Below are 17,500 nucleotides of genomic sequence, written 5' to 3'. Positions count from 1 at the left end.
GAAACCATAAGAAACAACTCTGCCAATCTTGCTCTAGACAAAGAATGTTTAATTTACTGTTACATCCTAAATATCAAGGTGTACATGTAGATCATCATCACACACACAACCTAATTACTCACTGGAAGGCGTGGAAATTGAGGTTCCCTGAAAGCTTTGCCATCAGTGACTTTCCCATTCTAATGGACAGAGAAGCAGTGCACATTAAGGGTTGTTAATAACCAAAGATCAGAACAACCATTTTTGGGACTTACATGTACACTAAATGTTGTGGAGTGGGTTGGATGCAAGAGGTCCACACACAGCTATACATTATAGTTGGTGGCAAAGTCAGAACTGCCTGCGCTCAGAAACTAGAGTTTGACTTGGATTGGATAGATTTAATGCTGTTAACAACTTATTGGCTACAGTACATCACTCTACACTCAAAAACATACCCAGGAGTAAAAACTACAGAGAAAGACAACCAAAAGAAAATCTTTTTTCAATACAACTCTAGTATCAGATAAAATGCCAATCAAATAAATGCAGTGATTTCAAGACCGCATGACGTTCAAATATGTCTTGTCACAATACCAACTTAGTAACTAAACTGAAGAATAAGGGCATCGCATGTTTACATTCTAAAGCATAAGTCATGCACTTGTATTTCATGTTGACTTTGCTGCCCTATTCTTTAACATCTTTCTGTAAATACCCTGATTAACAACTCCACAAAAAGTTGATTAATTACCTGTGCGTGAACTTTTTTGGTATGAACCTTGTTGACGGGGACATCAACTGGGACCTCCTCTGGACAATCCACTGGGACCTCGTGAAACGAATCTGGACTGGTGTCTGGAGGCGATACACTTAATGTCTTAAAATCTACGTCAATGACATCATCAACACTAGACTCTTTGGTTTTTTCAGCGGTGTTGAACAGTTCTTGTTTTGTACATGTAGTTCCTGTGACATAGAAAACTGATCCACTTTGCGTGTGACGTAATGGTTGAACCCCTGTAGCAAACCAAAAACATATTGTTCGTTAAAAATAAGACTTGATGATGACGATGATGGTTAGGATAACAATAAGAATGATGATGGCAGAGATAACAATGATGAATGCGTTTACAAGAAAGATGAGAACAGTAAGGAAGAGGAGGAGTGAAAAGTACCCATTTGAAATCCAGTTGCATCACTTGCTCTTCTCTCCAAAACACTCTCAGGACACAACAGATGAACTCCATAACATTCTTTACCTTCATTCAAATTGGAGATTACATCAGATGATTTGGAATGTCTATAACCCGAAAAGCCAAACTCATTTTCCAAACTACAAGTCTCATTCTCCAGTGGCCACACCCTTGGGCCATGTACTCCTTCACTGTAAGATTTCCGTTGAAGAGCAGGGCGCACTGCTGGCCCTTGTTCAGAATTGCTCGGTTGCCCATTTGTTTTCACAGGGAAAATTGTCCTGACATCTGCAGGGTAAGCAGAATGTTTTGAAGGCGAAATGTGCAGACCCAGTTTTCTTTTGGTGTTTTCATTTAGAGTATCAATCCTCTTTCGCACAGCTTCTGCTTGTTTTCTTGTGAGTGAACTGGTAATCTTTTCAAAATCCACATCATTGTGGTCTATTTCTTTGCTATCTGATGAGACAAAATAATAAGAACAACATTACTTTGAAGTTAATAAAAGCTATGACATAAGACCCAACCACCTGCCCATTTCTACATGTACGTTCAATTTTTGACAAGTAGATGGACGTTGGCAGGACATGTCTTGGCCAGCAGAAAAGTTAATCACTTTAATGCATTAGCAGGCAATAATGACTCCAAAGAAAGACAGAGGAATAGCAAGGTGCCTTAATTATAACTGCCTGGCCGACCATGTGACCAATAGTGACTGAGCACTTTAACTCTTAAAACGTCACAAAAAGAGAAGGAATTTGTTAAAAGAAAATGGAGTCTGCTGGTCATACCTCAACATCGGCCACTGTTACTGTTACTGTTACTGTCAAAACAAGTATAAAGGCCTGTTCCAAGACCCAACAAGGACACTGAATAAAGAGAAGCAAGAAGAAAGAGGCAATGGGCCTCTCACTCCCATTCGCTACAGCACAGATGCTGGAACATGTCTTCTCCAACAGCAGAAAGTTAGGACTAGAAGGGAATGGGCAAATGCTCTGTAGCATTGTGGAGTTTCAACCTCAATAACAAGGCCAAGACCAAATGATTGTATGGTAAGTGTGGAGCTGTCAGTTGTCAAAGTCTGGGGAATACGAGAGAAATTTCCTTCTTGTCGGAAGTGTTGGGAATTGATAAGTTAACAACTAATAGTCAAGCCACAAACATAGAATGATGTTGTTGTTAAATTAATCTATTTATAAAATGTATCACCAGAAGAAATTCAATGGTCAACTGGAACAGTAGAAATGTTTATTAGTCCCAAGGTTGCAGGCTATCCCACAGAGCCAGAACAAAAGTCAAGCCCCTTGACATTTTTGAATAACAGATTTGGATGGTGACTTGGTGGAACTCATGCTTTGAGAGGAAAAATGCCAAATTTTAATGAATGTTCAAGTGCACTACTGGGCCGGAGCCAAGATTGACTTAGTCTATTTCTAAAAAATTGAGAGCCTGGGAGTAAACACAAGCCTCCCTGCAGTAGTTGTAGGTATGGAGTCTGATTTATGCTTCCAGTGACAAAGGAGTAGAGTCTGGAAGAAGAAAGGGAGGGGTTCTTCTAACTGATCCAACAAGCTCTCACATACGATAGCCATGAAAAGAGGTGGATTGCATTGCACCCTTGGATAAAGCACCTGGCAGACCTTGCAGACCACTATCAACCCATTGTTGTCTGTCTTCTGTTGTGAATCATGGTTGGGAGGGTAAAAAAGGGGCCACAGTAATTGGCGCAAGCTGTTGTGGCACTCTGCCAGCTTGCCTGGCAAAGTTAATAAAATAAAATGAAATAATAAAATAAATAAAATTGACACCGAAAACACCCTAGAAGTCCCCCAACTAAATTCATCTGGCATTAGACAGAGCAAATCTGTTAAGTCTCACTGCCAGAGGTCAATGGGTTAAGCTGCCAGCGGCTTACTTTGTTTGTTGACTACATGCTATTGAAAGAACTGACTACCAAAAGACACCATTCATTTTAGTAAAACTACATATTGGGAAAAGGGGTTATACTTTGGCCAATCAGAAAGAAGTGACACGCTTTAAAAACTCTGAGAAATTTGGAGGTAACTTTTTAGGGTTAGGCTCATAATAATCATTATTATACTTGAATGGGAGAACTTAAGCACAATGGTGTCCTCATACTAAACTGCACAATTTAAGCAATAATTACCGAACAGCTGAAAAAGTTCAGGTGGCTTAAACGCGATTCAAACCCTTGATCTCTGCAATGCTCTACCAACTGAGCTACTAAGCTATGAAGCTTAATTTGTTAGGCTCATGTGTTCCTTTGAAAGGACTGGATGAATGAAATAATCTTAACAAATATTATTGATCCCTTGTAGAATCAAACACTATGTGGAACCTATGCAAATGCTATGTCATCAAGCTATGTAAAGGGTATGCTAAGGCCTTATGTTTTTTCTATGCCAAAGTTATTTTTTGGCATATTAAATGCTATGTTTTTGCTAGTCATTTGGAACCTACAAGTTCCGAGGTAGAAATGTACGAGGTAGAAATAACATAGTTTCCAAATAGCATAAACTTATACTTGAAATACAATTTACATCGCTTTCAAATAGAGAGTTGCAGAGCTCTTGTAAAACATATATCAACAAAATGTCATTTAAATAGAAAAAACATATGAAACAAATAGCCTTTACATAGGACTGACATAGATTTGAAATAGTCCAATGCAGTGTGGAACAACAGACAAAGTAGCCTTTGAATTGGGTTTGCAGAGAGTTAAGATAGCCTTGAAATAGAGTAAACATATAATACACATAGCCTTTAAATATAGTTCACATAAATTTTGCATACCACTTAAACTAGGGAAAACAGGACAAAGAAGTCTTTACATAGGTTTAAAATAGGTTTTTAATAGTACTGAAACAAGTTAAACATACTGTAGCATATTTTTAGGAGTTAAAATAGATTTTACATAGCATAGCGTTAAAAGCCTTTGAAATAGGTTTTAAAAGCATCGAAACGCAAAAATTTAACAAATTGATATGTCACTTTTTAATGCGTCCGTCCTGCTATTGATTACGAATATCGTCATAGCGTTGTCAAAGTAGCTGCAGATCCACTGGCTATTGCCTCGTGGATCCACAGCTACTTTGACAATGTTATGACGAAATTTATTGTCAATAACAGGACAGACGCATGAAAAACTGACATCAATTTGTTTTTTACAATATCTTAAAGGCAGAGGGCTCAAAATTGAGTAAAAACACCAGAAGAACGCACTAAATATGGGCTATCGCCTGGTGGATCCACAGCTACTTTGACAATGTTATGACGACATTCATTGTCAATAACAGGACAGACACATGAAACACTGACATCAATTTGTTTTTTACAATAACAAAAAGGCAGAGGGGTCAAAATTGAGTAAAAACACCAGAAGAACGCAATAAATATGGGCTATCGCCTGGTGGATCCACAGCTACTTTGACAATGTTATGACGAAATTCATTGTCAATAACAGGACAGACACATGAAACACTGACATCAATTATTTGTTTTTTACAACAACAAAAAGGCAGAGGGGTCAAAATTAAGTCAAAACACAAGAAGAACACAAAACAAAAATGCGAGAAACTTCAATTTTGTTCAAGCTGACGCAACCAATATCACATCAATATCGCATAAATATAGTTTACATCATAGAAAGTGCAGCGTACAGGGTTTTATTCACGAGTTGTTTGTGTCAAAAACCCGAACGAGCAAGGAACGAGCGAGTGAGGGTTTTTGACACAAACAACGAGTGAATAAAACCCCGTAAAAAGTACTTTCTATGTCGTGAACTGTTTATTACACATAAGACGAGAATTTTCATTAATTAAAATAGTTTTCTGAACGCAAATTAGAAACAAAAACTCACTAACAATAGAACCAAATGCAAATTTAATTTAATTCAATAACAAAGTACGATTTGCACGAGATGCACAACATGCACGAGTGATTGGCATGGAAACACCTTCACACTATCGTTGATTGGTTATAATTCCACATGTGAAATAGCTGTACGCCATTCTGATTGGCTGTATAAGCCTTTTCCACATGTGAAAATAAAGCGTATAGATTTGTACAAATGAGCTTTATGGAATAAAATTCTCATGTTATGTGTAATAAATACATGTCCCCTTATTGACAATAAAAATTAGCCAATGAGTGAGCGAGAATTTTGCAGTAATTGTAAAATGATGTATTAAAAGTGCACCTTATACTGTAGACATAATTTATAAGCGAGAAGTGATCCTTGCTGGATAATTTAACTAATAAAACAAAGGGATTTAAATCCATGACCTCTGAGATGCCAGGTCAATTTGTTGGGCTCAGTTCCTGTAAAAGGACTCAATAATGAATCAATCACTTATTATAGTGTTTGATACTTTCTAAGCTTTGTATGGCGATCTGGGTTTCATGTCCTACTCTTAAGTACTGTTGCAATTATTGTGAATAAACTTGCTGTGTTCCTGAATGTCCTCAACTCTGTTATTATAGTAACAACAGCATAATTTATATGTATGCTCAACAGGAAAAGGAATTGTTTCAAGGCGGATCAGGACGAAGAATAAATACAGACGGAAGTCCAAAGAAAACTTTTAGCAATACAAAATCAATAAGTTAAAATTTTTAGCCTTCTATGATGCTAAAAATAAATGATGAACACTTTTCACCCAAAAGGAACCATTAATAATTTATTGAGTGACAAAAATATTGCATAAAAAAGCTGACCTTTATATTTCTTCACAATTCCATGAAATCCGGCTTCTTTCAGCCACTGAATTTCCTGTTCACATTCTGGTTAAAAGAAAGAGGCATCATAAACAAGATGTCAGTATTAAAAAGCATGTTTTTCAAGACAAACAGCACTTCTTTTAAGATGTAGAAAACCCTCTAAAATGGGGGACAAAATTCCTTGGGATAGTCGAGGAAATACCCAAAAAAACATTGTTTATGTAAATCAAGCGAGAAAATTAACTGGGGGTCTTCACTGTCTCTCCCCTTCCCCCTCCTACAATGTTATTAAAAGGAAACAGTTACATGTACATGAATACAGGAAGTTTTAGATGTACGGCACACAAAATTCAACATATTGTTTTGGGGAGGAGGGAAAAAGTGCCATAAATTTATGTCACAAGAATTTTAACCTCCATAGCCTTTGACTGTTTGTTAAAGTTTTCACCAACATATTAGGGGAGCACTGAAATTTTTAGCCTAATTCAAAGGATTGAGAAGGTGAGAGGAAACACTTGGCCGAAAACAGAAACAGGAAATTACATGTAATATTTGTGCATTATTGTATTGATAGAGGTGTTACGTGAAGAGATTAATTCTATGGATGACAGCTTGGGGATACTCGGAAAACACCCGAGTTCTCCTTTACACAATACATGCATGTACAATCACAATTGTGCTCCATTTTAACAAAATTTTTGATCTTAAGTAGCAGTATAATTATTGTGACTTGAACCAAGTTTAAAGGCCTGGCTCCTACAAGTCTCCTATAGCTCAGGGGTGCAGGGATGGTGCAGTGGTGACAGCACTCGCCTCCCACCAATATGGCCCAGGTTCGATTCCCAGACTTGGTGTCATACAGGTTGAGTTTGTTCAGTTTCTCCACTCTGCACCAAGAGATTTTTCTCCGGGTACTCTCATTTTCCCCTCCAACACTAGACTGACTAGACAATTTTAATGAAATAAAGTTCCTTTCCTTTCCTTTCAGTGGTAGAGCAGAAGGTTGTACATTCAACTCCTGCAAAGGAGAAATTATCAGACGTTTTCGGGGCATCCTGGAGTTGTCGTTGATAAATAAATCTGTTCAGGAACTTTATAATTTTCACAACTCAATCCTGACAATACATTCTTGCAAGTAATGCTGGAAAATTACCACTATTAAGTTGGCAAATTGAAAAGACATGGCATACGAAAAGCAAACAGAGCTTTAAAATGATATAATTTATGTTAGAGTATACATGTATATACCTAAAGATTAGCAGGGGGTGTGTCCAAAATTTTGAAACCCTCCTGCAATATAATTTCTGATGCCAAAATGTTGCACACTTTAGTTTAAGAAGCTTTATAATTCTTAAGATGCTATAAGAGCCACAATTCTCTGACTTACTGACCAAAAGACAGAAAAATTGCCCTAAAGAAGACAGAAAATCTCGTTATAAAACCGACCTCATGTCCAGTGAATAACAAAGCTACAGCTGTACATTTACAAATCTGAAGTGATATTGCAGGAGATAAGAATGTCCCTACACAACAAACAAAATTAAGCCTTTGACATTTATTTTGCAGCATGCCGGTTTACAAACCAAAGAAAGCCAAGCCTTCAAAATGTTATGTAGGCCATTTAAGTGTAAAGACTTAAATATTGACGCCCTGTGATTTTTTAAATCTTTCCTTGATTATTTTACCATTGATTTGAAGGTTTCAGTTCAAATTTAAGTGTTGCAACAGCATATATGTACATGTAGCAATTTAAGGTTGGTACACATATACCTATAATATTAATTCTTTTACAAAAATTACACTGTTCTCAACCAAATTCACTTAAAATAATTAATACATGTACCGGTATATGCTATAAATTTTTGGAGAACAGACAAGCATTTTTGTTCAAGTTCAAGATTTCAAACTGATGGAACAGATTTGAATGTTTCAATAACATTTGAGGATATGACTGTGTGCAATGCAAATAAAAATACTGCAAAAGTACATGTATAACAATTGCAACATCCTTTTGAAAGCTACTGTAAAAGTCACATGCACAAGGAAAACAACAGCTATCAAAATACAAACCCGCTCTATGTAAATCATAACAACTCCTTCCTTTGACAAACCATGAGATCCGATGAAACGGTTCATGAAGGAATGGAATCATTCCGTTGTAAACAAACTCCAACGTTTCTTGACTCAACTTTCCTTTCTGATCAAGAACTGACCCTCATTTCACTTGTGGCAAACAGGAAAGACCTCTGACGAACAGGAAAATGCTTCTAAAGGGATTATTCTACACATGATAAACTTATCAGTCATGTCACCTTGGACCCAAGGGATCAAAGGAAGCTAGTACTTTGAAATGATCGAATTGGCAATTCTTTTGTTCACTGTGTGAAACCATGAAATGAAAACCCCCAATTCCTTAGGAAATTAATCTTTTAGCAAGACAATCATTTCTGTAATCTGTTTTCTTTGCAACATACATACTGGATTAGTTTCAGATGACAATGAAATATGACCCTTAACTTTAAAAAGGTTTACTTTTTCTGGCTCCAGCCTTTCAAAAACTGTCAGATTACAAGATAATTTGATCTAACAAACACCAAAAGAATGACATTACAGAAAAAGCATGTTTATAACTGAGGCAACAGTAAAAAGAAACCCTGTATGCCATGCATATTACAGCTGAACACCTATCTTTGCTCATTTCATGTTTCATTGACTAGAGGCAAAGCACAGCTGCCAAAGTAATAAAGCGTAAACAAACAAAAGGAATGTTATGATAAGTCACCAGAGCTATGTTGTCTTGCAAAATAATTATTAATAATTTACATGCCATGGAAGAAATTGCAACAATGACAGTGCTATACATGTAGAAGGCAAAGTCTTGAAGATGAAGGAAAATAAATCACACAGAAAATAACTCTTAACAAATGGATGGGAAATTACTCAAAATATACACGTAAAAATTAACTTTCATTTATCTTTATATTATAACATAGTATGTAGGTAGGAGCTTGATGTCAAAAGTTGCTTATCATATATCAGATTTCCACTTTGACCCTTTCAAACACGAAATTCTCAAAATTCACTGCAAAACCTGATTCCACATAGAAAATAATTATTGGAACCACAAATAATACGAACAACATTACAATGAATGAGTTGCCAGTAATGTACACAAAGGGTTCTGGGATTGCCAGAGGGCAAACATTGCAAGTTGCGGTGAGAAAATGTAGAGCGGAAACGTATTCGACGTCCAAAAAAGGATAAAGTGAAATCACCCCTTTTTCAATACAGTTTTATCAGAAATCGATTTGGGCAATGTTGATACATGTACGGTACGTGGCAAGTATAAGTTTTTGTTATAACCATGAAATATGATTTGCCCAAATCGATTTCAATAACAGAGAACCGGTCGGTTTGACTTAAAGTTTAGTTACTGACGCTGCCCAGCACGCACATTAATCTGTCACACATTCTCGGTTGTTTATGTTTGCTAAAAATTAAATGCAAAAAAGTTATTACTTGTTTTGGTGTGTAGTATCGCTGAGTATTTCTACTCGTTGTTTGTATTTTGACTCACCATACAGTACAACTCGTAAAAATACTCAGCGATATTACACACCAAAACATCTAATTAGATAAATTTATTGTACATGAAGTAGCACAGTACCACAGTAATCAAATTCAACATTTCTCCATCCCTTTTGCATGCCTCCTCTGTTATCCAATAATAATATTGCTACTTGGAGTGGTTATTTCAACTTAGCAAACAATGATTCAAGGAATATGTATCTAGGGTTTTAATCGTAATAAAATAATCAAAACTTAACAGCTAAAGCTACATGTAGTTAGAGCTGCGTTGTACAGGAAAAAGAATGATGACTTGAATAACAGACTCAGAGTTCTAATTGTTTTTTTGTTCATCACCTTCTTGAAATCAGTGGTCCAAAAAATACTCAGGAGTACCTGGTGCAACAACTTTCCCATGGGGACTGGGGATAGGCCCTTGTCTGAGTGTGGGCAGTACAATACAATACAATAAACACTTAATGACTGGTCCCGAGGGAAACAGTTCATTTTGTTTCCCGAAAATCTCAACGTTTCCCCAAGGCTCGGCCGAGGGAAACATTGAAATTCGAAGGAAACAAAATGAACTGTTTCCCAAGGGACCTGTCATTAAGTGATTTGTTATACAGCACAAAAAGAAAAACGTGAAATGGCAACAACAGTGGTCATCGGTCAACATTCACGGGTAACAGTGCACTTTTACAATCTGGCGTTATAGATTTTGCACTACTGACAACTTGCCCGCGCAGAGACTTTTGGCCGGAAAGAATTTAATTGTTAGATGTCATGTGACCTCAAATTAACCAATGAGTGCTGTTGAGGGAAAGAACAAGTTACCTGCAACAGACTATTAGGAGATTTCATTGGTGGACCAAGATACACATGTATTTCTTTTGATGAGCGTAATGTACGGTTGCTTAGCCACATTCGATCTATTCTAAGCAACAAACATAACACATACATATAATTTATATACAGTACTTTACTTCAGCTCAAAAATTTAGAGTACATTGTGTAGCTACTTAAGCTAATGTCTTTGAGACCACAATGCAACAAAAGACAATACTCTTACAATAAAATGCTAAAATTAAAAATATGCGTAACCAAATATACAGTTACATATTATATAACTAATTGCAATGCTACTAAAATAAGTGATACATGTACACGTAGTTAAATAGTATTCTATGCTTAAAATCCATAAACTAGATGTTCTCAACAAATTGGGAAGAGAGTGCCTTAATTTAGCAGCTAAGTATTAAAAAGAATGCAGTCCGTAAGTTGTTGTTTTTGGATTAGGAAGAGACAGAATATAATTATTGCCACGTAAACTATAGTTTGTAGAGTGCAGAGTAAATATTACTTAAATATCCAGAATAATTACTAAAAAACAGACTCATATAGTACAACTAAGAAATTCTGAAGGGATCTATTAAATATTATTATATACAGAGGTTTAGAATTGATTTTATCCAATAACATGCCACAAGGTGAGTTGTAGTCCTTTTGTATGAATCTAAGAATTAATGCGCTTGTTAAGACAGTCCATTTTTTCTGTTTGACACGCACCACAAAAATGCCAAACAGACGAGCAATAATTTAAGTGTGGCAAGATAAAAGCCTTATACAATCGAAGGAGGGTGTCCCTCGAAATTAGCTTACGAAATCTAAGCATTTTTACAGTCTCCTTGCAGGTAGTGAATATTATTATGAAAAGAAAGCTGATCATCCATATTTATTCTGAATATACACTGTACATGTATCTATTGAATTTTTTAATGGAAACGAAAACTTGCGTTCACTTTTTCCCAGTATCATAGCTTGATGTTTAGTCTCATTTACAATCATACCATTTTTGCAATACCACTGATCTGCAATTTTGACTTTACCCTTAATACATAATTTATACAGTCGTCTAAAGCCAGTCTGGGTCAACCTTAGAAATGTATATCTGATGATCATCCACATATGCATTCAGTTTCGCCCCTTTAACATGATAGAACAAGTCAATATTGAATAAGTTGAAAAAAAACATAATTAGGTCCCATCACACTCCTCTGAGGAACTGCTCGTTTAACACACTTTCAGGCGGAAAAAATATACCCAATCTTAACTCACTGTCGTCTCCCTGATGAGTAATCCTTAAGTAGCACGCAACTTCCCTCTTCATTATACCACACACCTTGAGTTTCGCCAGCAGTAAATCATGTTGAACAACAATGAATGCTTGAGATCGATCCATGGACACTACAGCAACCAGTTCCCCTCTATAGCGCATGTTCCTCCAATCCTCAGTCAACCTCAATAATGCTTTCTCACAACTATAGAACTTTCTATAAGAGCTGATGAAATCCGACAGATTTGCACCAACAAAATGCTGTCTTTTTGCATGGATTTAGTGAATTAAATAATTATGATAAAAGCTACCTACCAATCCATAAATGATAATTATGCATTAATTTAACATTTTTGTTTTATTTCCATTGACATCTGTAAATTAAAATTGTTACGTAAACTTACTACGTTAAAAAATGACTAGCTTCCACTTCAGCAGGGTACAAAAAAGTTCTATTTTTTTGGTACAGACCTGTACCTCATTTTGATACACATGTACATACCACAAGGGGGCTCTTTTGGGGGATCCTCTTCATGTTCCTCCTCTGGCACCTGGTTATTGGGTCTGCTCTCCTCAATCGCTCTGTATTCCGTCCAAAATATATCATATTCCAGTTGGTCAAGGCCATGAACACCTCGTCCTTTTATACGTAGTGCCATCAAGTAGTTATTGGGGCCCTCCTCATTTCACCAAGTGAACATCAAACTCTTAAAACTATGATAAAAAAGCAAATTACATGTATATACAAATTTTAAGCTTAGAGTACGTAGTGCTCACTTTAATAGCACATTGTACACAGTAGAGATAACAGTAGAGATAACCCTGAGCATAAAACCAACAAAAGGCGGCCCGATAGCCCAGGGCTAGTGCAACAATGTTTCCAGCTCACACTATCTTATTGCAAGTTGATTGATAGGCAAGCATCTTTACTGAACATGAGTGTGGTATTGTTGGCTGCTTTTTTCCTGATGCAAAACTTCTGACATAAATCAACTCTTTTCTTTTTAAGGCTCGAAACAATCCTTTTAAACACATGTTTAGCTGGGGAGCTCTCAAAATTCCTCAATTTGAGCTTTAAAGTTTTTCCAAAAGTTAATGTTTCCAGCAGAAAACATTACACTGTATGTCAGTCGATTTGTGAAAGACCCTTCTCACATCAAATCATGTTAACATGTATCATGATAATGAAATACACATGTTCCGATGATAATCTTGACAACGTTTAACAACTCTTTGGATTTCTTCTTAATTTTAGGATGATAATCCTTGCAAGTCTTTATCGAGAAATCTTTCAGTAATTTCTATGCCCTTGTTATTCAGAATAATGTGACAAAATTTGCTTACTTGTAGCCCATGTTATAGCCCATGTTAAGGGGCCTTTAATACAGCCTTCTCAGTATGTTTTTGAGGAGCAGGCTATAAAGAAAGTGTAGACAGTCTTGGTGCCAAAGGAACCCATGCAAGTGCCAAAAGGGTGCAAGCATCTAGGAAGGGTTTGGGGGCATGCCCCCCACGATAAATTTCTTTTTGAAACTTAAACAATCACAGATGCAATTTAGTGCAATCAGCTGTGACCAGATGTCTACACTGATTTATGAAAGCATGAATCGACAATTTATGATCCAGGATAAAACAAGAATTTTTAGCAGAATTTGAAGGAAAACAGTCTTCGTTGAGCCTTTTGTTAAGTTCAGATGCCATATGTGGCTCTTCTTAGAGGTGCATCAAATAGACTATCTTGTAAAAATCATTTTATAACTTCGTTCACACGTGCTAGACATCCAGAGAAGAAAAGCGAGATCAACTGCAGTAATTTACTTGCAGTTTCTGAAAATAAATCAGTGCTTACTTTTTTTTCCTTTGCTCTTTCGAAAATTAGTTTTAAATCTTTGAAGTAGGTGCGGAATGTTTGTAAAATAAACATTTCATGTATGCACATGAATTTGTGCATCAAACACGCTTTTTTTCAAACTGTTACATGTATATCATCTCCAGTGACTTTACTTTAGAGCTAAAAATGTGTTGTTGCTGTTGTCATATTTCTCTCCTCATCATAATAAAATGAGACATTTTCTGACTGGAAACAGACTGGAAGGTGGAACATTGAGCCGCTGACCAGCCAGGTTTTGAGAAGGCTTGACTGAATTATAAAAATATTACAGGTTGAGTCTCAAATTAGTATAAGAATACTTCATCTACATTGAGGCCTCAAAATAATTATGTTCTTTTACGTGTACATTCAAAATTTTGATTCAAGGACTTGAACTGAAAACTTGTAGGTACATGCAAATGTATTTGTACATTTTAGTGTTTGTAAAAGTAATGTTCTCTATTGTACAATACAGGTTGGAGGGAAATAAAACAAATTAGTTTATCAAAGCTACATGTACCTCCAATTATTGTTAATTAAAATAATTTTAGCATAAAAGGAAAGGAAAGGAACTTTCTTTAATTTAAGTGTCTAATCTTCTAGCGCCGTAGAGCACTAATCGGGGACACTGTAAATTGAAATTAACAAGTTAACGCAAATCAAATCAAATTTTTGGTTTATGCTTATCAGCCATCATTGTGCATGTGCTGGCAGCGACAAAGGTCTATCAACAAATGCACAAATCGATACCCCCCAAATGAGTCCCAGGGCCCTTTCAGTATGCATTGAAACAAAATGACGGATAAATCGTAAGTGCGCAACTCATGTCATTTCCAACTTTTAGGTTACTTTTGTTAACAGCGATCTGTTTTACACTTGCAAAAACTTAACTGTATACTAATTTCTCCGCTTAAACATTTAAACACCCCGTTTTTTAATATTATTTTCTCAAGATTCACTTGTCCAAAGGACAAGTAAGATTGAAAACCCACTTGTCTGGGGCAAGTGGACACCGTTTTTGTTGCACCTTGGGAATGCACAATAAGTAAATATTTGTGAATTTTTTGTGGGAAAAAATGAGATTGCTTGTAGATCGGGTCGAAATAGTTTTGTTTGCACTTTGTGCATGTTCAAGATATATCCACGCTTCCAGTTTTTCTTGTGTGGTCTCAGGTCAAAATAAAACTCTGTTGAAATCAGAGATGTTAGCCAATAACTGGCTAATTCTTCTGTGTACAATATTACCCTAGGATGTTGATTGTTTTAGTACATGTAATAAAATTAATTAACATCACTCAGGTGGTTATCAACTACATTGTCTTTTTATTGATGTTACACATATTACTCTTAAACAATATCAAGGAATTTTGCTACGGCCCTTTTGTAAATGCTTTAGCATTATAATTACATGCGACCAGCCAGTGCAAACATCTCTATTTATATTTTTTTTTGGGAAAGAAATTAGCCCCAGTTTTCAGTTAGACTAAGGAAGAAATTTGCTGAGGACAGTGTATTCCAATGCTTATGTACACAGCACCACAGATTTTTGCCAGCAAAAAGCTTTAAGATTGACATAATAATGATGCAAGCTTAGCAGTATTACCAAACCACAATTTAATTAAAGGTTAGTCATAAATGCAAAAACATTCTTGAATAGTATTGCATGGTCATTAACTGAGCTTCTTGCAACATCATGTAACGTACTTGAACTACCTTTTAAACAGTTTAATATTTAACATCCCTGAATAATTGCCCGTACAAGTCGTCAAGCACACACATAATTGCTCTTGAAAGGGTTCTAAGTTATTTTTCTTCAAGTATAATGGTTCGTAAATTATTATGCCAAGTAGTTCATATTATCACCAGTACACATTTTTCTAAACTATAGCTTGTTGCAGGTTGATCTGATATTATTTGTAATGGGACTTGTTATCCTACAATTCATGAAATATAATGTTATTCACCGGCCGGGAAGTCCGTATTGGGAAAAACTGTGCTCGAGGTCTCAAGAACGGCCCAAGGATACAGGCCGAGGGCTGTACTCAAGACAGAGGGCACAGTTTTTCCCAGTACGGACCGACCAAGGCCGGCGAATAACATTTTTATTTATTTCTGAATTCTATTTTTAGAAGGTAGGAGAAACTATTAAGAAAAACTGGAGAAGTCATGTTTTTATTTTATACATTGTCTCATCAACGTGTCAACAAATGTACAATAAAATGAATTTTGGTCAATCCATTGTTTCTTTATGAGAAAGTTGAACAATAACACTGCTCTATTGCAAAAAACAATCAAGACAACGTGAAACTTCGCTCTTTCAATTCGCAACTTCTCTCTGCGCTTAGCGTAGTTGGTTACCATGACCATGGTAAGGAGATAGGAAAATACTGCCCACTCCCGGGACCAATCAGATTACAGGATTCTCAGGATACTGCCCGCTCCAATCAAAGAAATAAATAAGTGGTAATTATTGCATGACTGAGTCCCTCTTTTGTTAGAAATTAAGTACCTTTTCTGACTTTTGCACAAAAAAACATTATCTTCCATTCAGTCCTGTTAATAACAGGAAAAACTGCACAATGTCTTATATATTTAAAGTCCTTCCACTCTAACACAAATTTTTCGCAATTTCTTTTTAAGAGCCTCTTTTATGAACTCCTTCAAAAGACTTAAAGGAGCCACCATATTAAACCTTTGAAGTTTAAGCAGTTTCAACACACCACCATTTCTGTTTCAGAGAATATTGAAATTGTTTGTCGTACTTCAAAAACTTGTTGTCTTCTTGAAAATTATTTGCCCTTGGAACATTTTTCTCCCAAAATTCTGGTTATCCACATTTCTTGAACATTCTTTTGTATTTGAATTTTAAATATGATCATTTTTGAAAAAATTTTGAGCCATCATACCTTACAATTAAATCAATGCTAGGAATATCTTTGGTAGTCTAGAATATAAAGAACCAGTAAATACACTTCCTATACAAAAGTCTAGTAAAACTATTCAATTGCAAAATGTTCTTGTTTGAACTTTCAATGTGATACTACTTATTGAGCTCTGAAAAAGGGTTAGGACTAAACAATCGATCTGCACAACTAGCCCCTGATACACTAACTAGATCGGTAAAAGCTGATCATCTTAAAATTAATCAGGCAAAAAATTTTAACCTCTTAGAAATTTCAATCTTTTTCATTTCTAGGCACTTGTCTCAAGAAATGTGGATAACCAGAATTTTGAGAGAAAAATGTTCCAAGGGCAAATACAAGAAGAAAACAAGTTTTTGAAGTACAACAAACAATTTCAATATTCTCTGAAACAGGAATGGTGTCGTGTTGAAACTACCAAAGATATTCCTAGCATTGATTTAATTGTAAGGTATGATGGCTCAAAAATTTTTCAAAAATGATCTTATTTAAAATTCAAATACAAAAGAATGTTCAAATCTTTAATGGTTGTGAAACGATATTGAATTATTCAATATCTTTTCACAGTCACTCCGTAAATAATGTCTACTTAACAGGAAGTATGGCTCTATCATTCTGCCCTGTGATTGGCCTAATGACATTTAACATCACCACTTATTAAACCACAACAAAGCGCCTGTTCTGTGGTCAAAAATGATCTGTATTCTATTTTTACACAGGATGAGTGGCTTTATAGCTTTAGGGCTTTTTTGTGACAAGATAAACACATTTGGCATCAATGTCTGGAATTAAAATCTGTCAAGATCCCAAATTTAAGTCTTTATATTCTATATTCTAACTTTTATTCTGTATAAATAAAATTATGTTAGTGAGAATGAAGAACATTAATAATCATGCGAAGAAGGAAAATTAATTAAATGAAAATTTCATGTGCCAAATGTAGAGTGAATTATGAGGTACAACTGGACAATAATTTTCAAGTTTTAATTAATTATTCGCTCATACCGAAAAGAAAATAACTTTTCGATACCATCGAAACACTGACGAAACTTTCTAAGAATATTAAGTTGAGGTAAGCTTAAATAAAATTCTCAGCACGACGTTCGACAACTGAGGG

At 35.7% G+C, this 17,500-nt stretch overlaps 1 protein-coding gene across 5 annotated transcripts in view; it reads right to left on the bottom strand.

Annotated features, from left to right (window-relative positions):
- The window catches only part of LOC138033812 (rho GTPase-activating protein 18-like), a 32,281-nt gene that overhangs the window by 13,820 nt on the left and 961 nt on the right, over positions 1–17,500 (bottom strand). Inside the window, exons 1-6 of one of the 5 annotated variants that reach the window (XM_068881655.1) lie at positions 8,257–8,345; positions 7,983–8,156; positions 5,910–5,975; positions 1,158–1,631; positions 734–999; positions 123–179 (exon numbers count right to left, since the gene is read on the bottom strand). In XM_068881655.1, coding sequence (XP_068737756.1) covers positions 123–179; positions 734–999; positions 1,158–1,631; positions 5,910–5,975; positions 7,983–8,064 — 945 coding nt within the window. In that variant the 5' untranslated portion in view covers positions 8,065–8,156; positions 8,257–8,345. Of the gene's footprint in view, positions 1–122; positions 180–733; positions 1,000–1,157; positions 1,632–5,909; positions 5,976–7,982; positions 8,379–12,094; positions 12,307–17,500 lie in introns of those variants that run through there. The other 4 variants (XM_068881653.1, XM_068881656.1, XM_068881654.1 and 1 more) reach the window with 4 other exon arrangements.

This window comes from Montipora capricornis, chromosome 14 (assembly GCF_036669925.1).
Source record: "Montipora capricornis isolate CH-2021 chromosome 14, ASM3666992v2, whole genome shotgun sequence".
NCBI lineage: Eukaryota > Metazoa > Cnidaria > Anthozoa > Scleractinia > Acroporidae > Montipora > Montipora capricornis.
The sequence above is the reverse complement of the archived record's forward strand: the minus strand, read 5'-3'. Positions and strand labels throughout refer to the sequence as shown.